Raw genomic sequence first — 25671 nt, 5'->3', positions numbered from 1 at the left:
AGGGAACTTCTGTTTGTTCCATCTTTAATGATAGATATCTCCAAATATGTAACCGTATCTTTGACAGGAATGTTCAAAATCGAGTCTTTCACTGCCATAAGATCACATTTATTTACATTTAGGTATAGTCCAGAAACCCTAGAGAACACATTTATGATATCCAGAGCAGACGCTATCTGGTCAGTCTTTGAGAAAAAGAGTGGTAGGTATCATATGCTAATTGACTAATAAATATTTCTCGCTCTGCAATTTTAATTCCTCTCAAAGTGCTTGACTTAATATGGTTAGCTAAAAGTTGCGTAACAAGGAGGAAGAGGTAAGGAAAAATCGGACATCCTTATCGGATTCCCTGTTTAACCAGCCACCAAAGCGTTTTTTCTTTTGTTTTAAATGAAAGCGTGATCGTTCGCATGTAGTTACGTCACTTCCTTATCGTCCTGATTGACACTTTAATTTTAAGACCAAATGCTTACTTCACAAATTCACATTTTGCAGCGCAAGTGTCCTTAAAACACACTTGACTGTCCCAAACAAGTCAATCCACTTCCTGTGAGTTTTGCTTTTATTGTGGAAATGTGCTGACAGGTAATGACGTAGAAATTCGGAAGTCGGCGATCCTCATTCCTCACGCGGGAAATAAAAAGCTCGGTTCTTGTATACAAACGACAGCAAGTTAGCAACAAGTAATATGGCGTGATGGACAAACCAGACAACGCCGCCGGTGAGAGGAAGCGCGCCCCCCCGGTGAAGGTCCTTTCCAGCCAGCTGAGGACGGCCACGGAGGTGCGGGGAAGCTCCGGCGAGCCCGGGGCCGGGTGGCTCGTCAGGCTGGGCAAGGATCGCTCCCTACAGGTCTCGCTGGTGTGGATGCAGGGCACCGTGCTGGAAGTGCAGCTGGCAATCAACAGCGTGCTGCTCATGGACGAGGCGGGCACGTTCACTGTCCAGGGTGTCAGTAGCATCCCCAAAGGGAAACCGTGTTTGTACTCGGGTAATCAAAGCGAGACCTCATTTGGTTTTCTGGCGGTTACATCGTGTGATGTATTCGAGAATTGGAGGCCAATTTAGGAACCAACATATATCAAAACGGAAAATAGTTAGCCAACATGATCCGGTACGCCCAAACTTTTGACCCAAAATAACACAAAGTTAGAGGTATTTTTCGTTTTGTAGCGCTTGGTGCAACCCAACCGAATAAATCCTTTAAATCTCGCTTTTTATTTAAATACTTGAGCATTATTCTTTCTGCGACAGTGATGCAAATCAATGCTAATGTGCTGTGCTATTAGCAACAATGATGACTGGCAAATAAACAAACTTCTCTCATAAGAATAACAGGGCTGCGTTGTGTTGCGTGATACACCGTTAAAATATGAAAAATAGACTTACCGTTAGGTCGACCCAAGAGAGAAATTGCCTTAATATGTCATTTCTGAGTCACATTTTTCTCTTCCTTAATCGGTTTTATAAGGTTGGGTGTACAGTATCATACAAATTATGTTGGGAGGGTTACTTTTAAAATGTAATCCATTACATTTACAGACAAGTTACCTGCTAGAAAATGTAGTTTGTAACAATCCAAGTACCATAATATTAAAATAATGTAACTGGATTACTTTTGGATTACTCCAATATTGAGTATGCTCATGAAGACAAAATAAAAATAAATGTCACCACAATATATATTCTATACAATGTGCCCCTTTATTTGCAGGTGATAGGGACCTACAAATAGCAAAAATCCTAGTGCAATTAAAAGCATGTAGGCTATTGATTGAAGGCCATATGCTGTTTTCGAACTGTTACTGAAACCAACCACACCTCATAGATAGTCATCCAATGAGGATGACGATGTGTGACAACTGCAAAATTAACTTTTATCCCAGTCACAAGTTTAGTGGTGTATATGTTGTGTATGATGTTTAAATAGTGAATTGGTGGGAGGAAGATTTGTTTGGAAGGTGTAACTCACATTACATGGAGGACACGACTAGTCAGTTTGTTCGTTCCCACCTCCCCGACATGTAGCAACGGTCCCAATTGTGCGGGAGTTCTCTCTCGTTCTCTCGCCTTGTCTCTGTCTCTCTCAGAATAGAAATTATAATCCCTCGAAGTAATCCCCATTTTTAATAAATGTACCTGTAATTTGATTACATGTTTTTTCCTGTAACTGAATGGAATACAGTTGTTGTTTTTTTTGAAATCTGATTATGTAACGGCGGTACATGTATTCTGTTAATCCCCAAGCCTGGTTGAGACATTACAGGGCATAATACATTTCTTTTTAATGTTGGTGAGAAAACCATGTTTTAACAAATGCAAGACAAAAACATACTGGGGGGGAAAACTGATTCAAAACGTATGTTCTATTTAGTATGTATGACGGCGTAATAGGGCCACGTATATATATATTTTTAGAGGAGCGCTGGCAATATTCCGAAATAAAACTCAAACTCAAATTTGCCACTTTATAAAGTCGCAAATTTCCGAGTTTTTTTTTTTTGCAAATTTGCGAGCGAATGCTTAACATGATATGGTTAATCTATGCTAAAGCAATGACTATCTCCTTATTTGGAAACCCGACCGAAAAGTATTGGCACAAACAGTTGAGTAGTACGCTACGTGTATTTCTCGTAAGTTTTTGATTTTTTTTCTCTCGCAAATCTGCCACTATATAAAGTGGCAAATTTGGCACTTTATAAAGTGGCAAATTTGGGAGAAACAAACTCATAAATTTGCGACTTTATAAAGTGGCAAATTTGAGTTTTTTTGCAGAATATTGCCACCGCCCTAAAAATAAAATAAAAATATTTATACGTGGCCCTAATACGCTGTCGTGAGTATGCAGGGCGTTATGTAGAGAGATGGTGGACAAAAGGTAATTTTGTGAGTGTACTTGAGAGCTATATTTTCCTCATGTGCCCAATGAAATCTGCCTAGCAACAAGTGGCTGGAATGTTACATGATCAAATATAGTACCCATCAACAATGAATAATGACATGCCCGTTATTGTAGAACGCCAGCGTCGGGTGATTTTGTACCTACAAAAATCACCAATCAGGAGACCAAAAACAAAAAAAATCAATTTGTTCAACCATTATCATTGCATCATCAAATAAAGTAAGCCATTTTCAACACTTTAGATTGGTCAGTAATTTCTTAGAAAAAAAGAAAAGTGGACTGACATTGTATCGATTAGTGAAAACATGAAATGTACCAAATTGTAGCATGGGTTTACGCTTCAGTCCGATGCCAGAGGTAACTTAAAAAAAATGTTTTTGTTAAAGCGGTTAGATTCTAACAAGGGTGGGAAAAGTCGTGGCCCGCTCCATTCTTTAATCTGGCCACAGAGTATTTACATTATCAGGAGTCCTGTAATAATTGCATTAACTGAGCTTTAAAAAAAGAAGGAAAAAAAAGCATCTGGTTCACTGATAATTGGTGATTTCACATTCAAGCACCTAAAAATAACACTACTTTTTAACCACACCTGCTCCCTCTCTTCAAGGTAAATACGTGATGGTGATGGGCGTCATCCAGGCCGTGTCTCCGGAGCCGGTGATCCGCGCCGTCAAGCTGGCTGACCTCTCTGAGCACGCCGCGCTGCACCGACAGATGTGGAAAGTAGAGGTGGAGGACCTGCAGCGGGTGCTGGTCGCCAGGGGACATCCCACCTCCTTCGGCCCATGACAGCTGGAAATTATGTAGACCTCACCAGAACATTTTTCATTAGCTTGTTATATTTATACAGATAACGTTCCTAAACTTTCTATGTAAGGATGTCGTTAATTAAAAAAAACAAATCAAAGGCGGTTTATTTGGCGTGTTGGCTGTTTATAATGGTAACAAAATGAGATAACTGACCTATGTATGTGGATTGATCAAAACAAACTTGTGTAAAATGTGTTAAACTGTCAAAGAAAAGGCTTTACAACGTGCTACTTTCATCACCCTCTTCAGATGAGCGGTGCATAGCAAAGCTTCGTTGTTAACGCGTCCATTTGTTCGACCGGCAATGAAGCAGACGGTAATCCTCGTCAGGCCGGTCCGTCGCTGCTTTCTAATTATGGCGTGACCCATACTGGCAGACTTCTTAGACACCTTACTGTTCACCTTGAGTTTTGAGTACTGCTTCTCTTCACGTGATCTTCAATGCCATTACTTGATGTCCTTAAGAAGAAAACTGTATTTTCCAAAGTCATTATCATTGGGTGCTATAAGGTGGTCTTTTCTGGCTTTGGTCAGTTTCATCAAAAGCACTTCCCGCCGCTCTTTCCATTCCCGGAGCTCCTGCTCGCCATGGGCCAGCTTGCACGAGTCATCCTCTGTGCACGTCCCTATGTGGAACCTGTCCCACCCAACACATCACCAAGCGTCAGTCTGTTGTTTACACAAACCGTGTACTGTAATACAAAATGTCCACTTGAAAAACTGCAGAGAATTCTGAGGCATTCATTAGGGGTATGCCTTTATGGTACTGTATAGGCAAATTCTATGAAAAAACAATTTCAAAATGTTTAAGCGGTTAGATTCTAACAAGGGTGGGAAAAGTCGTGGCCCGCTCCATGCTTTAATCTGGCCACAGAGTATTTACATTATCAGGAGTCCTGTAATAATTGCATTAACTGAGCTTTAAAAAAAGAAAGAGAAAAAAAGCATCTGGTTCACTGATAAATTGTAAACAAATAATAATAATTTCCACTACAGTGGACATTCATATTCATTCATCAACTGGAATCCAACAGTTAACCGTTGTATATGTCTATATTTGTGAAGTATAGGTTTCAACAAGTAGGCGCGCAAGATGGTCTCGTCTTTATTTTGCTTGTCTGCAAAATTCACATTTGTAAACCACTGTAATGACCAGTGTTGGAAATAACGGCGTTTAAACTAACGGTGTTAGGTAAATCCATTTTTTTTTCTTAAATAAACTAATCTAATTATTCTCCCCATATTTGAAACGCCGTTATCGTTATTGTGTTTATTTATTAGATTCAAGGCTTGCAATAAGCTCACAAGTCATTGTGCGGCGACTAGCTCTGAAAATGTCATTTGCGCAGTTAGAGGCATTGTTGTTGTCGGACCTCGTCACAATGAAAGTGTCTTGATAGCTGAAATATATAGTAACTTTTATTTTGGAGGTGCCGCAGGAAGTGTGTCACAACGTGACGGACGTGTCGTCCTTCTTTCTGGACCTTAAGGCTTAGCATTTTAGCAAAGAGTCCACGTCCTCGCCTGGAACTGGTTTGACAACTTTGACAAGAGTGACATTAATCAAAAATAACTGTCGAGATTTGCAGAGATTTTCATCAGCAAGCTTTGCAGAAGCCTGATAACGATCCTGATCATGAATCAGGTGTGTTAGTGGAGAGAAACATGGAAAACAGGCTGGATAGGGGCTCTCGAGGACCGAACTTGGCCACCCCTGTTTTAATAGCATTGGCAATTACTTTGATCTATTATTGATTATTTTAGCCCTCAACAATCATAAAAAATGCTTGGGAAATCCTGGAGGGACTGGCTAGGGCTGTCTCCAATTGACCTATAGTTGACATATGTGCCACAAATCACCATCTACCCAGTATTTATTTTATTTGTATTATTATTATGATTGCTGTAGTAACTGGCAGTGGTAGAACATACATCACCACTCAAAATTTTATGAATTATTATTATTATTATTGTATGATGTGTCATATTATGGAGTGAGGCATTTGTGTGACAAATACAAAAATAAATGAAAACACCCTATATAGCCTGGATGTAATTTGAATTAATTTTATAAAAATATAATAATATATAATAAAAAAAAATCCAAATTGTTTGATAAAAAAAAATAAAAAATTCAGTAGTGAAAATAGTTACTTTGCCTGGTAACAAGTTACTTTTATTATTAAGTAATTCAATTACTTTTTTAAAGCAAGTAATGAGTAACTATAACTAATTACTTTTTTAAAGTAACGTTCCCAACACTGGTAATGATTAATACATCCATGTAGGTGGCAGCATTTTAGTGCTTTGGATTTGAGCTTTAGAGAAGATTAGGTGGTGAATATCACCTTATGTTGAACATGAGGGAGAGATGCCAACACGTTGGAAGTGTCCTAATGAGGACAAGCACTATTCAAAATTAGATGGATTATTTTTTCATGCACTTAAAGCAACTTTCTTTGTGGACCTCACATCCACTTTACAGATACCACACCTGTGATGTGACATCACATGTCATAGTAGAAGGTAGTAACTGCCACCTGCAACTAATTAGTGCATGGCGTGTTGACTGGAGTGGCGGTCATACAGCCGTTTCTCATATGATCTATGGACAAGTACTGGTCCTCTGAGGCCAACGGTGTGTTGCAGGCAGCTCCAGCTATCATTTTACACAGACATGCCCCTTTCCTGCCAATACATTCAATCAATTGGCACTCACATCTTAGAAGTCTGAAACTAAAAGCTTCCTTCTAAGAAGTCTATCCATCACCAAAGGGTTTAGTAGTATTGTGTGTTCCGTGGTCCCACAAAGCTCACCTCTCACAGACTTTAAAAGTGCCGGTGGGAAATCGATACTGCCAGCAGTTGTGATCGTCCTCGGAGGTGAAGACCCGCTCTTTGTGTTTTTCCGAGGTGATGTGCTGTTGCCACTGCTTCTCGCTGTTGCAGTTCTTACCGCACAGCCAGCAGTGATTGCCCGCCTGCACCGAGCACACAGACGCATCACTGAGTTGTCATCATCATACTAAGAATGGCATCAAATAAAAAGTATGACTTGATTTTAAACACTATCATAGTCATTTAAATAAACAGGCATGTCTTGACAAGGAATGGACATCATTTTGCAGCAAAAAAGACATGATGGATTCCCATGCTACCCACAAAAGGTGCACTGCAGTCAAATATATAAATCATTTACTGAAATTAAGGCAAAAACTATTTTTTTAACAAATACTTTTGCAATACATTACGCTGGGCCCTGTTGACATGCTTAAATAAGTCAATAAAAAACACTAATAGAAATGAGTAAACTTGAATCAGATGTTATTGTTGCAGTTTGCTATTTGAACAATTAATTTTTTTTTAACTGATCAGTAAAACATGCTACACATTTGTTCATCAACACCAATTGTTAACATCGTAACTGATTTTTTTTTAAATGAGAGACCCCACACATGACACGAAAGAAAAATCATCATGTGATTACAGCTTTTAGAGTAGAATGCATAATGTACACAATATGACTTAACGTGAGTCTCGCAAAAGTCAAACTGCCATAAAATAAAAATAAGAGAAAAAAATAGTAGGACCAGAAATACAAGAAGCTAGGTTGTGTTTCCAGTCAAATGCATTGTGGTTGTTACACACACTTGCAATACGTTATACGAACACTCAAGCCAGCCAGTTGCTAACTCACCACTTCTTCCATATAGTCTGTTGGCATGTGGATGGGCTTGCCGTTCTCCCTCACAGAGATATTTGCATTCTCCTCACCCCAGCCCGTCTTCTGAGACTGCAACCACTTGTCGTAAAGCTGCTCTGAATCTGCAACTAAATACACACCCAACACAATTGGTAGTGTCGCGTCAAGTAAGCCATTTGAATTCTGCGGGGAAAGGAGGGGACTCACTATTGTTTTCCTTCATGAAGGTCCAAAGGTCTCGCTCCTCTGTGCTGTGAGCAAACGTGCAATTGCCAACATACTGACACTTCTTGCCAGATGCCACATGCATGCAAATCTACAGGGTTAAAAAAAGAAATAAAACGCAAGTTGGTGACTTTCCTTTTTAGATTCAGATCTCAATATTGTTAGATATGTACCTCAAACTGAGCTGGAATTGGCTTTTTGGTAGGAAGGGCTCTAACCGTTGTCCATTTTTTCCTTTCATTAGAGCTTACAAGCACCACGCGTTTGTCTTTGGCCCACCTGTGAAAGAAAACGAGCTGAGCACCAGGCACCAGTCCTCTCACTTCCTGCCTACAGATCAACTTACGTGTGCCTCGCCTTGGCTGAGCAATATTTTTTATTCTTGTCCGCTTCACTTAGCTGCCCGTTTCTCCAACACTGACTACAAACAAACATCATCTTCAAATTTTGAGGCCCAAACTTTTTTGGGCCTAAAACCTGATGGATGATCAAATGGGAAGGACACGTTTAATGTTTGTCTTTTTAATGGCAGAATTATATGGCAATGTTAAGTGTTACCTGGCCACCTTGCAGTGCAATATTGGAGTTCCAAATTATGGTGGCTTCTTGAACAATACTTTCATGACTGATACCTGCGTGATACCAACAGAAAAAAAAAGTCAGCATGAATTCCATATAATGTCTATTTTACTTCCACAGTTCATCTCTACTCATTGAATTTTTTCAGCCTGGTAAAATACAAAGAGATGCAATTGACGAGCTTCAAAAATGCAGACTTCCATCAAGGATGGTAACTGTTGCATAGTCTTCCGTAATTATTGGCACCGCTGGTTAAGATGTGTTCTCTTTAGCTTCTAATAATGCTTTTTTTCATAAATAATATAGGACCAAATTGTTTTTAAAGTGGATAATTAGTATACACGTCTACCTAATTCCATGTACTTTTTGTTTGTTTAAAAAAAAAAATATATATATATATATATATATATATATATATATACAGAAGAAGAAGAACCTTACGGCACTCGTGCTGCAGCATCCAGACCTTCAGCTCAATGAGGCTGTGAGCATAGAAGCACTCGTCCTCCCTCACGCAGCCGTAGCGAACTTCGTGTCGACACAAGTCGAGCTGACAGAGAGGATTCAACATTCGGATTTTGGAATATCGCACCATGTTCTCCTTCAATATGTGTACCAGGCACCTGGCGGACAAACACAGCAACTCAATGACAGAAACTCCAGGTTTGCTTCCTGGATAAAGAATGGCCGCCAAGTACTTACTTATGTTTCTCAAAATCGTGCTTTGTTACCGGATGAGAGCAAAGCGACGGATTATCTTTGTTGGTTTTGCTGATGATTCTAGGTTTGTGGTCGAAACATACCTGAAGACAAAACATGCTCTTTTAGCATTTCATCACACGCCAAGTCTTCTTTCACACCAGCCATTGACAAATGAGCACCACTGACTGCTGCCGAATATCTCTCAGAAACACAAAGAGGGCCTCCTCGCCACATTTACCGTAATATGATCAATTGCGACTTGGGAAGATAAGACTTTGTCACAGTGCTGTAGTTTCCACACAAACACTCTGATGGAGTGGAACCGTATACTCACTCCGCACAGAAAGACGAATATCTCAGGGTGTTCCTGTAAGATCTTGGCCACACTCAGCCTCCTGTTGGAGCTGGGCCCAAAAGGGTCAAAGAGAAGTTCCCGAGATATAAGGCCTATCCGCTCCAGTGTCCAAACGTCAATCTCCTCTTGACAGTATGCAAACGTGCAGTGACCGGGATAAAGACAGTCTTTTCCCACAGCCACCTCTGGAAAAAAGTGCACAAGTATATTAGATAAACTACCAATACGAGTGTGTGATCAAAACTACTGTACTGTTTGAAGTGACGCTTCCAAATAAGCAATCGCACCTTTACAAATGTAATAAGGTCCAACATATTGGGTTTTTGTTGGTCTGGGTCGAATAAGCCTCCATGTTGTATCTGTTGACTGTTTGAGTCTGCCTAGTAAAACGTCCTTTTTGCATTTGTGCTCGTCGGTATGGAGCGTGTAATCCAACAGACTGGTTCCTGCGAACGCAGAGCACATGCCAGATGAAACGGCCATCGTCCACTTTTTCCTCTAGAGTACACTCCTCACCTGTTCTGATGTAGCAGAGTGAACATGCCTGTTTGAATTCATGAGTTTCTGCTAAGGGGTTTTTGGATACGCTGAAGGAAGCACCCTTCACCTCAGGCATGCCAACAGCCATTCCCATTGGAGTGTCATGGTTGCTCATCTGTGTCCAACAAAACATTGAAGGAGAAAAGTTAAAATGTCTGAACTCGCACAATAATGTCATCATGGGAGTCACGGATAACATTTACCTGTGCCATGAATGGATTTGAAGAATAATCTGAAAATGTACAAGCATGACATTTGTGAGAATCACTTTATTCTTGGTTAGAAGTCTACATATCGCTGCACTGCAAAAACTAAAATCTTAAGTAAGATTTAATTTCTTAAATTGAACCCAGATTATCTTATTTTTATTTGACAAGTTATTTTTACTTAAAATGAAATTGTCAGGCAAGATCATTGTGCTTATTTTAAGATACTTATTACCTAATTATCTTATTTGATCAAGCAGTTTTGGCATTGAGTGTTAACGGCCAGTTTTAAGTACTTTGAGGATTAAAACAAGCATTTCCCACATTTTAAGATGACAACTAACCAACATCAAAGGCCCTGAACTGGGGTTTCAAGTTTTCTTATTTTAAGATTTTGCATAATCTAGTAATAAGATAAATGGAAGAAAAAAAACAAGTATGAAAACAAACGAGTGCAATATGGTTCATTTTGTTATATTTACTAAGCTAATTTTTCCTTGTTTTAGTACGAGCTCAGTGGTCTAGTGGTAGAGTGCCTACCCTTAGACTTGAAGGTTGTGGGTTAAATTCCTGGCTGGGTCATGACAAAGAAAATGGGACTAAAAATAGTTATATTTATTACAGCTTGAAAAAAATTAGACATTACTTGCTTTTAGTCTGAAAATACTATTTTCAAGACCACAGTGGTTGATATGGGCCGAGTATTATTTTCTTATTTTTCAAAATCTTACAGGTAAATTTAAGTAAAATGTTCTTGTTCTGTTGGCAGATAATTTTGCTTATTTGAAGTAATAATTTTCTTATTTTCCTATATTTTTTTCTTCAAATTTCTACAGTCCTTTTTGCAGTGTGGTTTCGGGCTAAAACCTCATAAGTCACAAATGGTTACATTTCAAATTTTTTCAAAAATCTATTCTGTACTATTGGTCATTTCACTTGTGGGGTGTTATTTTTACAAACTATTTACCAATCCAAATAGTTGAAAATGGCTTTCTGTCTTTGATGATGAAATGTCATTTTGAATGACAACGTTTGAACAAGCATTGGGGTCTCCTGAAAAGTGACTATTTTGGAGGTACAAGGTTTTGGTACCAATGCCAGCGATATGCAAAATAAATGTACGATTTACAACATAACATCTGATGGTTTAACCCCCCTGTTAGGTTTTTTGGGGGGGCTATAAAACGTTGATGGGCCAATGTGACCTACTGTTGATCAATCATTAAAAAAAAAAAGAAAAAAAAAGAAAGAAAAGAAAATAAGGCTTATTTTAGTAACTAACTGTAAAACCTTTTTAAGGCCACTTTGGACACATTTAAGATTAATTTTTTAGGTTGTTTCAACAGTATCTAATTATTTCTAGAAATTTGACAATCACTTTTTTATTACACTATGCAAACGACACATTACGACATGTAAACGGGACACCAATGCAGACTAAATGCAATGTTTTGTTTTGTTTTGCAAGTTTTGTCTGTGGTATTTTTAAGAACTGAAGATGACAAAGTATAGACTTTTTCAAGATCTGCAGACACCCTGTACTTCATAATCATAAGATGCTAGCAGGGTTGGCATTTGTGCACACATGGCAATAGAGGAAGCGTGAGTAATTGTACCTGTTTTAAGATCAGATAAGGAGAGGCTATCCAATGTGTCAAGTGGCTGTGAAAGAGTGTTAAACGTGTCCATCCCAAAATAGGCATTGGATCCTAATTGGTGATACAGCGGCGGAAGATTGACGGTGTACTGCTGGGTGCTGGATAGGAAAGGGTTGATGTGAGACGGCATCAGGAACGGACTCGACATGGAGGAGGCCGAGGGCATAGTGGGTGGCAAAGGAAGCGGGCCCTTCATCGTGGGTATGCCCTGGGGAGTGAGACAGCGAGGATGATTTGAGTCACCAAAGAGACTCTGTGGGAAGAGACAAGTAGTCATTTCTACATACTAACCATATCCGGTTCTGGGCCTGCCTGGTCCAACAGGTCATCCAAGTCATTACCGATGATGTCCACCTCTATGTCTTGGCTGGTCTCGTGTAGAGAGTGCGGCTTATTAGCTCGGCAGCCATTCATAAAGGTGGATACGGCGAGGGGGACGGGTGAGGGCGAAGACACGGGGAGGGGTAATGATTCAAAGCCTGGAGGCTCTGACGAAGGCATTGAGGGGATGAAGGTCTCGAAGCCTGGAGGTTCTGACGGAGGCATTGACGAGAGGTTGCTGGAGAGCCGAAGCTCATCTACCACTGTGTCATTTAGCAACGGAGCATGGACTGGTGTGGGAACCACAGTATTGCTGACCGGTACCAACTCAGGCACTTCTGGAAAACATTGGGAAATACATAAACTAGTTTTATTAAGGATGTTGTAAATAATTCAAACTTTATGATCAGAATGCTAAGACAATCCTCACACTAACATAATAAAAAGTGCTTGAAAATAAATACTTTTACTAATGTTTACAGGGTTTAAAGTAAAAAAAAAAATCCTGAGCCTAAACTTTTTCCGAGGAGCGGTGGTGCAGTGTCCCAACGTGCCAATTTGTTGTTCGACCGACATCAAGCCATTACTATTTGATTAGTCTCCGTGGATGGACTGGGCATTTGGGAAACTCATGAAATTCCCAATGGCCAGTCCTCCCCAAGCGTCAGGTCATCTCTTTCATTATCCATTTATATTATGTATAAGTACAGTATAGCACTGCGGGTTGCAGTCTCCTCTAGTGCTGCAGATATTTAATATTTTGGTATTCAAATATATTATGGAAAAATCTATTGAATAATCAGGTATTTGGATAAAAATAATATTTTTGCGTGGTAAAAGAACAATTATGAGTAAAGAAGACATTAAAAATATATTTCCACTTACTAATGATCGACTTTCATTTCTAGATAATAAACTTCTTTTTTTTTTTACTTAGATTTAAAGTGTGCTGAACAGCACATTATTTTCCTCTCTAGAAAGTTAGGGACATTTTTGAGAAATCTCTCCTCATGGATTTTGGAACGACCTTCCGTTAAATATTAGGCGACCTCCCTCTCTGCCCACGCTTAAAAAAAAAACCACACATCTGTGTTCTTTGGCGTTTGACTCGGCATGAGACTCAACATTGTTTCAATGTTTTATGGTGCCTGCTGTATTTTGTTATTTATTTATTTATCTACTTGTGTTATTTTATTGACTTATTCATTTACCCACTTAAGATAATTATTAATTTATTTGGTGTCATTTTTGTTTTACCCGTCTTTATTCCATGACTGATTTTTACTTCATGTACAGCACTTTGTATGAAATGAAATTTCGAGTTGAGTAGTTTTTGGTCTGTGAGACAAAGTGACGTCAGAACCACAGTTGTGATTTCGACGACCGTCAACTGCACAGTTGAGTGAGTGAGCACGGTTTATTAAACTGATCTCTAGGAACGGCAACTGTGTCCGGCTGTCAGCATCAAAGTGTGCAAATCATCGCGTCGCCTGCCTTTGAAAAGTAGTCCGATAGCTACAGCCCTGTACCGTTAGCACGCTAACACTGTAGACGCCAAAAACACTGGCAAATAGGCACCGTGCAATACAATGTCAGCGTAATTAATTATTCTTTTAGTGCCTTTAATTGGCAGTCAAACGTGATTTCTGTACGAAGTTGTTTTGTTGACTTTGCTCGCAATAGTTTAGGCAATAAGAACGGCAGGCAACGGCAGCGTTCAGAAGGACAAGTCAAGTCATCCGTTGCGCCGCGACTGGCAAAACGCTCCCGGGAAAAACTTCAAAATAAAAGCGTTTCTTGGCATTGCGCTCCACATATTAGTTTGTATGGGAAGGTTTATTTTGAAGTTGTTCTTCCCTCCGCATTGGCGATGTTTTGCCAGACGTGTCCAACATTCCCCACATGTAAACTGTTTACTTCGCTGGATTTGTCATTCTCTATTCGATTTTAACTCGTTCACTGCCATTGACGGATATAGACGTCCATTCCCCCCCCCCCTCTTTTCTCTTTTTTTTTGTCACATATATTGTTCGTATAATGGAACTACAGTATGAATTGTTTCTCTTTTGTTTAATTGTAAGTTGTTGCCTGAAATAAATGAAAAATGAATGAAAAAAATGAATAAAAGTAAGGATGCAAACCGAAAATCGAAAATGAGAAATGCTTGGCCGGAAAACGAAACAGCGAAAATAAATTATGCAATTTTTAAAATTATCATTGCATTTATTATAATTTATAAAAATTATAATATTTTTATAAAACATTTAGGCCTATTTAGCACGGGCATTCAAAACACAATATAAATTGAAATGTGTCCACACCACACACCAGAGACATGTTGACGAATGGTACATTAAACACCAAACGCAGGGTGAGCAACTGAGCATTTTCTGGCGGTGCAATTGCACTTTATAGTCAATGTATAGTACTTCGCACCGGCGGGCACGGATGCATGCGGTGCGGATGACGCATTTGTAAACTATTTGGAGCGGGACACGGCGCGGCGCACTTAAAATCGGCGCATTCATATATTCACCAACGTTTAAAAATAAATACATTTCTTGGCAGCAGCTAATCGGCTTTTGGAACAGACTGCAAAGTCACACACGGCGTCCAGTACAGATCTGTAGTCAACCGGAGATAGTGGTAAGTGTTTACTTACAATAGCGCTAACATTAGCTAAAGTATTTAGAACGCCACCAGAATGCAAGTAAAAAAGTGGAAGCGCTCGAGGGGCTCTCATCAAAGAAAAAAAAAAAAGGTGCTGCAGGAAAAAGAGTGTAGCGCAGTACTCGGCAGCGCTCTCTTTTTCGACATAGTTTACCAAGCGACCCTCTCCTTTTCCGATGTGCACAATGAAACTGTCGGTACAAACCGCCAGCGAGCAACAAGGCGGACACTCACCCCCGTGTTTGGTGTTTAATTAAACAGACACTTGCTTGCAGCGGGGTTTTTTTGTTTTGTTTTTTGCTTGCATCACCACAACATCCTCTTTCGGCCATATTCTATCGGCTTGAATTTTATTTCGGCCGAAAATCGGAAATGCATATTTTTGCCATTTTCGGTCGAAATTTTTCGGTGGCCGAATATTCGGTGCATCACCAAATGAAAGATTAATTGTAACTGGGCTGGCAGTGAATGAGTTAAGCAGCAAATCAACATTTTGGTTCCAATTTTGTATTACAAAAGTGAGATGGCCAGTTGAACGCTTACCAATTTCTATTTCTTCAACTGAAGATGAGCTTTGGGATGCCTGAAAAAGCACAGATGAAAGTCCATGAAATGATGTTTTTCTTGGCAAGAGGGACATTAAAGGTGGCATTTGCCGTTTTCAATCTGCTTGTAAGATCTGAATGCAGCCCCCGCAAAATGAACTGTACGTACAATATGCACTGTATACAAGCCCACGTTTGCCACTGCTGTGACATTTGTAGCTTACCCATGTTGGAACGTTGCCAAACATGAAATGTTACTGGTTTGCTGTTGTATTTTTTGGGAATGTACAATCAATTAAAAGCATAACAAATGTAATCAACTTACATGTCAAACCAGTGAGAACGGTGACTTTGGTAATGGTTTTCCATGCCCAGCAATGCAGCTGTCCGCATAGGAAATCACAGTTACATAAGTTTACCCTTGATTTTTCTTTTCTTAAGAACTACCAGCCAAGTCATTTTTTTCAAATGATTAAACTCTTTTTAACTAACCAGAGTTATATAATCTGGCCAAGAAACATGTCAGCGCGATGGTCTCTGATAGGCCGGTTCAGTTGTGCCATGACAAGCTTTAAAATTAGAATTACAATTCATTTATAGGCATAAGATGGAGCCAGTGGTGCAACCGATCATCACTGATCCGTGATCCTTACAGATCAGGCCCCACGGTTCGGATCGCATACGATCTGCAGATTGGTTGGTGAAAAAGACAACAAACACGAAAGCAACATGATCAGTCCACATTCACTGTAATAACAACAGAGGAAGTTGAAAACCCTTGTGGATCACGTTAAGTTGCATGTGTAAACGCAAGTCTAAACGGCCATATTTGATATTTTGAGTATATATATTTTTTTATTAATGGGCAAAAGCGTTTCACAAAATAAAAAAAGACAAAGTTCCAGTTATTCCCCCCCCCGATCTGAACCGTGACTTTTGTGATCCGTTGCACCACTAGGACTTACATACAGTTTTAACATTATGAAAAAAAGTGTCTTGTTTTTTTTCCTGCTATCCACGTTTGATAGGTACTGTGCATTGTTGACTTGTTACCTGCTCATATGTGGCATCCTGATGACTTGATCCACATAAAACATTCAAAGCCGGCTGCAAAAAAGGAAATCTTGTGATTGAGAGTCTGAGGGAGTGGACAGATAAAATTAGGGATGCACGATAATGGTATTTTCAAACGATACGATAAACCAATAATTTAGAACGTGCCGATGTCAATACCCGATAAACAAGCCGATAATTGTTTGCAAAGTGAACTTGATTACAAATATACTTTCGAGTCCTACTATAAGTACAAATACATCGAAACATTTGTAACGCACCATGAAGCTGAATTTTATTGATATCTCTGCTTCAAAGACAACCAGTAACAAATTTTGAGTTTGCCAAAACAAAAACAGTCATGTTAAAAAAATTCAACAAAAAGCGGTGAGGCTAACATTTTGGGGAGACACATCTTGAGCCACAACCACAACAGATGGACCAACGCGGCAAGTCTATTATTATCGGCGTGTTTCTTTATTATCTGGTTTATCTGTATAACGTCAAATTGGTTGATAATTGCCAATAATTATCGGCCACTGATATTATCGTGCATCCCTAGATAAAATGATGGTGCCGGTGTCTGCTGTGGCTTGTGGCTGCTTTGGATTAAACACTTGGACTAGGACTAAACACGTCATAAAATCAAGTGGAATCTAGTGAGAAATGACTAAAGCCAGCCATGACAGCCAATCCAGTGGGTCAGTAAACACTGATGCGCTAACCACCAAGTTGGCCCGGCAGTTTATGAAGCAGCAGAACTAGCCACTTTCTCCTGCCTTGGAGCTCATAAAAGGTCCAACTTCAGATGATCCCAGGGTTAAGCACAAGATAAGTGTGCCGCTACAGTTATTCTTCATCATCATCACTGATGTGTACATGCGGGTACTTTACATTTTTTATCTGCGTGCTAAGCTATAAGCTGTGAACTGTACTGTATATTTCAGGGTATAGCAATGCTTGAAGAAGCTTACATTTGAAATGCAAATCAAGTGTTTTTTGGGTCCATAGTTTTGTGTTATATTTAATGGTTAAAGTTAGACCATAATGCCGTAATCGCTTTCAGAGGAGTGTCAATTATCTGCAAAACTTCACTATTCGCTGTGGGGCTTGGTCCTATCCCATGCGAGTAGCGGAGGTTCACTGTAGTTATTTAACACCTCCAGCATGAAAACATGATTGAGCATTGAGGACTACTAGGAAGCCAGGCGAGACTTACCTTATTCCTTACATAAGCTTTACGAATTTTCAGTCCTAATATCTTGGCGAGGTCCTGAGTCAGCCGTATAACACTGGGATCCTGACAGAAAAAACACATTGTGAGTTGTCTGATTTAGACAGCTGTACACCTTCCAACATGAATCCGATCAAATCAGTGCCTCTCAGTTTGAAGAATTGGCCCATCTTAAGAAGCCAAAATGTAATAAAAATAACATTAGTATAGTAGCTCAGTATGATGTAGAATTGCATTATCATATTTTTGAGATTTCTTTTTATTGTATATCACTAAGATTGTAAAGAAGTACTTGATATTATGGAGAGGGGGTGTTTAAACATCACACGTCAACAGGGTGACAGTGTAATTGCGGGATGTCCAAACTAGTGTTAGACTTCAGTGCTTCACCCCCCCCCCCCCCGCTTGTTTTCATTGTTTACACTCTAGGATCACTGCGAGGGTTTTATGTAATGTCAGACCAAGCAATGTTACTGTGTAGGCTAACTAATACATGAGCATCCATCAAAATCAGCTAACACCACAACTTCAATTTCATGCATTTCTTTTTAAACTGTGCAAAAGTTCGAGAAATGCTGACCGAAGCAAAACAGAAGTGCTTGCCACCTGGGTTTTACTTACCTGAGGCACAGCAAGAGAGCACTTGGCCACAGCGTCGTACGCCTCTTGATGCCTTCCCATCTCTTTTAAAGACCTGGCTTTTCTGTACAGCCCTTTGTAGTTGCTGTCATTCAACTGCAAGACCTTTTCACAGTCTTCTAGTGCCAGATCGTACAGTCCCTGCGAAAGAGGAATTGGGTTCAAATGTTAACAAAAACGATTGGTCAATCATAAACACTGATAAGAGTGAGGTTTTACTGCCACTTTACAATTCAACACCAAGAGGAACAGGTTGGTCTTCGAAATACACAAGTTGCCCCCCAAATAGTATAATTCCACAGATATTTAACAAGTCAGATTCAAAAGAAGGGATCGCTTCCCGAACATGAAGCGTGTCCAGTGACGCTTTTTTTCACAAGAAAGTATGAAATCTCGTTACAAAGAAAGGCTGTTGAGAACAACCGGTCAACTCGCCCACACCGCCACCACCTTGCTAGCTGCCATCCAGTGCAATATGAAACTACACACAATGAGAACTTGTTCTCAACTTTGGGTTAACTTAACACACAATTTCCATGGTTAAATAAAGCACTTTTTCATTTCCACTTCTATGTATTTACTCAACTGCAAAGCACACTGTAAAGTTTCCTTTCCACTAAACTATTTTTCCTGATCCTAAACCTTTCTGAAGTATGGTTAAAAAAATAATAATCACAGAAATAAACTTGAATGTGGAGATTCAGCTTGAGAAAAAGACTCACATTAACATGTTCTCCGTGCTGCCCATAAAGTATTTTGAAGTACTTATGGCAAATAGTTTGGGTATTGTCGACCACACAATTTCCATCTTTGTCCTCAACCAGGTAGCCAAATGCTCCCAAACTGGTGACCTAAATGAGAATCAAGGGTCTGCAAATTCATTAGTTGAACTAGCCGTATTTTCCCCCTCTTCTGGTCCGCTCTTCTCATGAAGTCGAGCAAAACTAGCATTAGTAGTAGCTACAGTTTTACTCACTGTGATCAGATGACCATCACCGGAGACTTCACCCCCATCCTACGCACTCTGCACTGGCTTCCCATACACTTCCATATCGAATACAAAATTCTCCTTCACACCCATCACTGTCTGCACGGTGTAGCCCCCAGACAGAACTCGGGCAGGCCAACTGCACCGTTCAGGATTCGGCTCAAGACCATTTGCGACAGGGCTTTCGAGTCTGCTGCTCCCCGTCCGTGGAACGCTCTCCCAGACCACCTCAGAGCTCCACGGACGGTGGAAGCTTTTAAAAAATTACTCAAAACCTTCCTTAAAAATTTTTTACAAATAAAAATTAAAAGGTTTCCCTGATTAACTCATTCACTGCCATTGACGGCTATAGATGTCAAAAATGTATTTCAATTGCAATTTGATGAGCATTTTTCCCCACTTTTGTTAAAAGGACTATGAAAACCTAGATTTTTTTTTTTGTACATTTAGAACAGATACATCAAATTTGTGATTAATTGTGAGTTAACTAGTGAAATCATGGGATTAATTACGGAAAAAATGACGGCCCTAAATTTTTATAATCTTTTCTTTCTTTAAAAAAATAAAAATAAATAAAAGATTATTAAAAATTAGGGGCGTCAGGCGATTACATTTTTTAATCATAATTAATCGCATGACTTCACTAGTTAACTCTTGATTATTCACAAATTTTATATCTGTTCTAAATGTACAAGAAAAAAGTGTCTAGGTTTTCATACTCTTGTTAACAAAAGTGGGAAAAAATGTTAAACTAATAGAAATAGTTAAAATGAATTTTTGACGTCTATAGCCGTCAATGGCAGTGAATGACTTAATTTCTATTTTGAGTTTTGATTTTAGTCTTGACTTTTTACTCAGATTTTTATTGACTTTTAAAAAAAATAAAAATTACTGTGTGCTTTTATCGTTGCCGTGCTGAGCACTTTGAGATTTGTTTTATAAGTGTAAAGTGTGTTACAAATAAAATCTATTATTATTTCTTGATACATCTTTAATCTAGATTGGTTGGTGTGCGACACTACATCAAACAATGTGATGAAGAGTCCATAGAGGTAACATGATTTGTTTATGCAATAATGGATCCTTTTCACAGACATGAACGAAAGAAACAATAATGACTGATAATGATGTTTCAATTTCGGTGTCATAATCAGAAGTCACCATGCCATTGCCTTGCCAAATTTGTAAGCCACAACATCTGTGGTTAAAAGAGCCCATGTGTTTACAATACAATATTCTTTATATTTCATATCATGCACTAGTACCAGTAGTTCCCCCTACTGGGGAATTTACAGACAAACCAAATCTAACTCACCGGAATGATGTTTAGGCATGCGGCGGCTCGATTTGCATAAAGCTTCTCTATTAAACCCGCTGCCACAGAGATGTCCTCCGAGTCGGCGTAATCAGCTACACTCAAGGCTTCTGTATACATCTCGATGGATTTTGTCCATTCACCCTCTTTAAACACGTCATTGCCTTCTCCGAAAAGATTCCAGACAAGATCCTTAATGAACTTCTGAAAACCGAAAAGACAAACAATGTTAATACTTTACAAGGGGAATATACACCAGTTTAATCATGTGGATATATTTATGGCTTACCTCGTAATGATCTTGACTTCCAGGATATGGCAGTGTTGATCTATAAGCAAAACAGTGTCAATGACAAGGGTTGATAACTTCTGGTTTTGCATTAGCCATTGTAATCGTGTGTGTGTTTGTAGAGTGAACTTTTTTTTGGAATATGCAGATAGATGCCAATGCCAAGAGAGCACTGTTGACAACACTCGTGAGAACCGCATTGACAACTGCTTTACACTTATTTGCTATCATTTAAAAGCTTCTTCTGATCTACTAAGTAGAAGGTCACAGTTTCTGATTAACCATACTTAATAGACAGCACATTTTTTCCCCATTCAAATGCCATATTGACTTAAAATCACAACATGATTAACAGACCACCTACTGTACATTGGGTTTTCGTTTATGTCGTTTAAGTCAACTACTGTGCAGCCATATGGCAACTCTGGTACTTTGCAATGTACAGATAATTTTTTCAAGAAATGTTAAAAATTGGGATTTAAAAAACACAAATTTGATTGCATTATTGCTGTGAATATCAAATTTTTGATTTATGGATTTATGTTTACGCCACACTTGTTTGGTAAATTTTGTGAAGTTGTTGTAGTCAACAGTAAAGATAAGTCAACGTGTTCAGTAAGTTAACATCGCTAATAGAAGTAGATTTATAAATTGCCATTTATATTAATTCATGGTTCACTTGCCTTTATTTTAACATAGGTCCAACCTGTAAGGCCAAAACATTTATGTATAATAAATCAGATGTTGTTTATTGTAATACAGATTAATTTATAGCTTGTGTTTGTTAAAAAAAAAATACATGGGAAGAGTACTTTATTATTGGACATTCACAATTTGATAATTTTTTTTAAATTGTTCAATCCTATCTTTAAGTAATAATTTTTCTTATTGTCTTTCAAGACAGCGTGCTTGAGCCAAAGCAATTGTGATGGGCTGGTTAGCACGTCCGCCTCACAGTTCAGAGGTCCAGGGTGAATTATGGGCTCCGACCTTCCTGTGGGCAGTTTACATGTTCTCCCTGTGCTTGCGCGGGTTTTCTCCAGGTACTCCGGAGATAAATAAATACTCTTAAATTCTTAAATTGTAAGTGTAAATGGTCATTTGTCTATGTGTGCCCTGCTGGCAACCAGTTCAGGGTGTACTCCACCTACTGCCCGTAGACAGCTTGGATAAGCACCAGCACACCCACGGATGGAAATGGATGAATGGATGGAATTTTGATGGCTTCACTTAGGGCTGGGCGATAAATTGATTTCTTGAACTAATTCGAGTGTTTTGTTGTGGACGATTAAAAAAATTATAACCGATGTTTTTCTCCCCCTTTCGTTGCGCCGCGCCCGCGGGCTTCCATAGCTTTCGCTCTGCCAGTCGTGTCCTCTCACACTCCATACGGGAGGAACTCAACAACAGCAAACAAACTCCTGTTAAAAAAAACTATTTTAGTTTACCAAGTTGGAGTGGTGGACTCATTTGCACAAGGAAGCACGTATGACAAGAAAGGTGCACAATAAGAGCGATCACCCAAGCGGACACGTTGCACCACGCTAATAAGACTCAATTTCACCACTTGCTGAAAACGGGAGAACCCATGTATGTGCTACTGCTACCTAGCCGCAAGTATATTGCTTAAGTTGCCCCACGCCATTTGTTTATGGTTATTTTGCCGTGACTGGCAACTCAAATGCTAGCGATATTTTTGCTCTGAACGGCTCCAATATTGGTTAATCGCCGGAGCGAGGAAATCTTTAGCCTGTTGTAAATGAGATATTTTATCCTGATTGCTTATAGACATTTACAAGCTTATGTGAATAGAACAAACGTGCACGTTGATGTCGCTGCGTGGTCGCAACATGTACGCTATCTCGTCAAGACGGACTCGCCTTGCAAGCACTTACCGGTATGAAAGACAAGCTTACTTTCACTCGCCGTGCCCTTGACGCTTATCAGCCTCTGCGTCGTCTGCGACATAAAATCCTTATGAAATGTAGTATAGTGGGCTGGTAATGCTGATAACAGCCTATTTTCAGTGACAAAACAAATTGAAATCTATAGAAGGGGGTGAACTTGGTGAAGCGGACTAATCACAGTAGAATAGCCAATTTACGGCAGGCCAAGACTTTCTTACACCGGGGACTGGCCAATCAAATCACGCTAAACGGAAATTTGCCAGTCAAGGCAAAACAGCCACCTCAATTTACATAACAGTACTTGTACTTGTAAAATCAGCAGACAGTTGGAGGGGATGACAAGCTTAGACCTCGGTTCCTACATTAAAGCCAAAATGTGATGTTTATTTGTGTCATATTGAGGGACACAAGTAGCACTGTTTAGCTTTTAAAACAAAGTTGGCAAAAAAAAAGAAAGTTTTACTTTTCTAATTTATCAACACAGATTTACATTTCCAGAAGTATTTGATTCAAGGCAGACGTTTTGCACATTGATTCCAAGAGAAGAAATATGGTTACTTTTGTTAACTGATCAAATAAAAGCAAAACGTTTTAAGTTCTTGGTTTATGTAAAATAATAATAATATTAATAATAATATAAAATCGGGGGGAAAATCGTAAGTCGAAATTTTTGTCAAAAAAATCTGAGATTTTATTTTTAGGCAAAATTGCCCAGCCCTAGCTTTACTGCTTCATTTAGATTTTGTGCAATAATCCGTACTTTAAGATTGCTGATATTGTCTCTTAAATACAGATTTTTAAATTTTCTTTTTTTAAGTTGCAGGCTCTTCTTCTGTCTCATTATTTGGCATGTTGCCCTTTCCGAAGAAGCTTTCCAAACATGTTAATTTATTACTGATTTTCGCTGTTCTTTTTTGCTCTCGTGACCAATGTATGAACACCGACTTTTATAATTAAAACTTTTAGAACACTAGTGCTCATTACTCAAGTTGTGGGAAACTACCAATTTGAGCTTTGGCAAAAAAATAAATAAAAATAAAAAAAGGAAACATCTTTAGACAACGTCAAGTAGTGAATCACCTAATCTAATGAGACTGTTCGCTTTTGACACTTACTGGATAAACTGTAGCCCTTTCTGAATCTGCTGCCAGCGACTCTTTCTGTCCAACGGATCCAATCCGGACATGACTGTGTGCTCTTGGATGTCAGTGCCTGGGAAATAACACAACACAACGGGCTTTTAATCACTTGTGATAAGAGGCTGATACAAATACATACAGTCATGCATCCACCCTTCATTATGATTCAGCACAGAGGCACGGTGGCTGGCACAAATCTTTTCACTTTTGTCCAGTGTCTAGAATTTCCGTCTTTAGAAATGACGTTAAAAGCGTCATGCCAGAACTGTGAAATGTTTAATTGCATCTTTAATTAGCTGGCGACAAATCAAAAGGTCAGTCCACCAACGGATACGGCACCGGCTGAATGGGTGCTACAGTAACATTTTAATTGACTTATTAAAGGCGCCTACCAAATGTTTGGACCATTTTGCAACTCATTTCAGAGTAAAATTCATACAAGTTAGTGGAACGGGCTGGAGGATGTGAATGGGCAATAATCGGGACAGGTTACGTCTGTCCAGTTCATACGTTTCGGAGTAACAAAACGTCAACAGTGCTGTTGTTCTTCACGACGACAGGCTGACGTTTTGTTCGTTTCATTAGGTGTGCTGGTGGAGGCACACGGCGGCTCCTAAGTGGACGTGTCCGATGATGGACGCATGACATTAGCGCACCGACCAGTTTACATTTATGGTTAGCAGTTGTGCTCTCGTGGCACATTAGAACACCACTACAGCGAATCTTTGTTGGAAAACGTAAGAGTTTACTACGGTAGAAATGCGAGCGTAATTAGCAACATGATGCAACCTGGCTAGCGTAGTTTCTAGGAAGTAGACTTTACACCAACAAAGCATAGGCATGTCTCAAGTTTAACTAGTTCTCCTAATCAGACAATAGCGACTTGTTCCATCTCTTTTTTTCTTCTTTTATTTGGGCCGGCAAACATCCCAGCATGCTTAACTTGGCAGCATTGTACACTTACTCGAATGTGAACGTAAGCAAAACAAGCCCCGAATCCAGCAGCATCCGATGACAAAAGGCGATTGTTCGATTTAGCTTAGAATGTTTTTGTTTCGTTTTAAATAAGCTAAATGTGTGGTATCGCCAAAGGCCGCCTTTAGCTTGTTCTTCTTCTTTGCTGAATAAACAAGGAGCGCGTCCAAATCCGCCAAAGTGCTTCCCCCTACAGTCAGAGAAGGGAGTCGCCCGGTTTTACTATTAGATCTAAGGCTTGTAATAAATGAAACTAAGGTAAGTGTTGAACTTAAAATTAAACAGGTAAGGTTACCCAACACATAGGCCTAGTGTACGTTTTAGAGGTAACACAAAATTCACAGTCTCCATTTTTTGCAATGAACTGGACAAAAAAATAAAAGTGTCACACATTTATAGGATCTTATGCAATATAGTTGAGAAGACTACTTCGGTTCAAATGTAGAAAAGAATGCCGCCGGTGTGTTCAGCTGTTATATCTTCCAACTGTGGCGACTTCCAACATTTAGAATACCTTTTTGTTTATAGATAGAGTCCATGAGTTGTAACTTGAATTGTTGTATTTGTTCTTTGCATTCATTTCAGAGTACAATGAGATATTGAACAGCATGAAATTCATTTTAAAATGTGGGATGTTGTAAAACTTGTGACTGGTAGTGTATTTCTGTCATTTTAAACAGTATAAAATTCTCCGTTTTTATATGACTTTTAATTATTATCAGGTGGCATGGTGGACAAATAGTAAGCACATCTACCTCAAAGTTCTTAGGTTTGGAATTTTGATACCTTCCTGTGTGGCGTTTCCATGTTATCACGTTATTTCTACATGCTGACTGTAGTCAGGATAGTTTTCAAGTGGCGTAAACCTGCATTAAGATCACAGAGAAATTTCTGTCATTTAAGAGTTTTGCAGGAC

The 25671-nt window shown here is 39.2% G+C and overlaps 2 protein-coding genes across 3 annotated transcripts; one reads left to right on the top strand and one right to left on the bottom strand.

Moving 5' to 3' along the window:
• Nucleotides 1-585: 585 nt before the first annotated feature.
• rmi2 (RecQ mediated genome instability 2) lies at nt 586-3818 on the top strand. The gene is made up of 2 exons (XM_086087300.1): nt 586-991; nt 3510-3818. The coding sequence occupies exons 1-2, from the start codon at nt 697-699 to the stop codon at nt 3689-3691; spliced, it is 477 nt and encodes a 158-aa protein (XP_085943426.1). The 5' UTR covers nt 586-696; the 3' UTR covers nt 3692-3818.
• zc3h7a (zinc finger CCCH-type containing 7A) lies at nt 3072-24888 on the bottom strand. Of its 2 annotated transcripts, XM_086087280.1 has the most exons (24): nt 24745-24888; nt 23757-23853; nt 20735-20774; nt 20446-20649; nt 18865-18993; nt 18125-18283; nt 17489-17569; nt 16270-16323; nt 15215-15254; nt 11972-12339; nt 11639-11888; nt 10020-10048; nt 9793-9931; nt 9564-9722; nt 9256-9461; nt 8922-9022; nt 8661-8842; nt 8199-8272; nt 7987-8117; nt 7814-7919; nt 7623-7731; nt 7410-7543; nt 6530-6693; nt 3072-4349 (listed from the first exon to the last, which is right to left on the bottom strand). In XM_086087280.1, the coding sequence occupies exons 2-24, from the start codon at nt 23825-23827 to the stop codon at nt 4160-4162; spliced, it is 3120 nt and encodes a 1039-aa protein (XP_085943406.1). In that variant the 5' UTR covers nt 23828-23853; nt 24745-24888; the 3' UTR covers nt 3072-4159. The 2 variants fall into 2 exon arrangements, with proteins under 2 accessions (XP_085943406.1, XP_085943415.1); XM_086087289.1 differs by lacking the exon at nt 18865-18993.
• Nucleotides 24889-25671: the final 783 nt, after the last annotated feature.

This window comes from Leptonotus elevatus, chromosome 1, assembly GCF_054856555.1.
Source record: "Leptonotus elevatus isolate MCC_2025b chromosome 1, RoL_Lele_1.0, whole genome shotgun sequence".
Taxonomy (NCBI): domain Eukaryota; kingdom Metazoa; phylum Chordata; class Actinopteri; order Syngnathiformes; family Syngnathidae; genus Leptonotus; species Leptonotus elevatus.
This window is presented reverse-complemented; position numbering and strand designations above follow the sequence as displayed.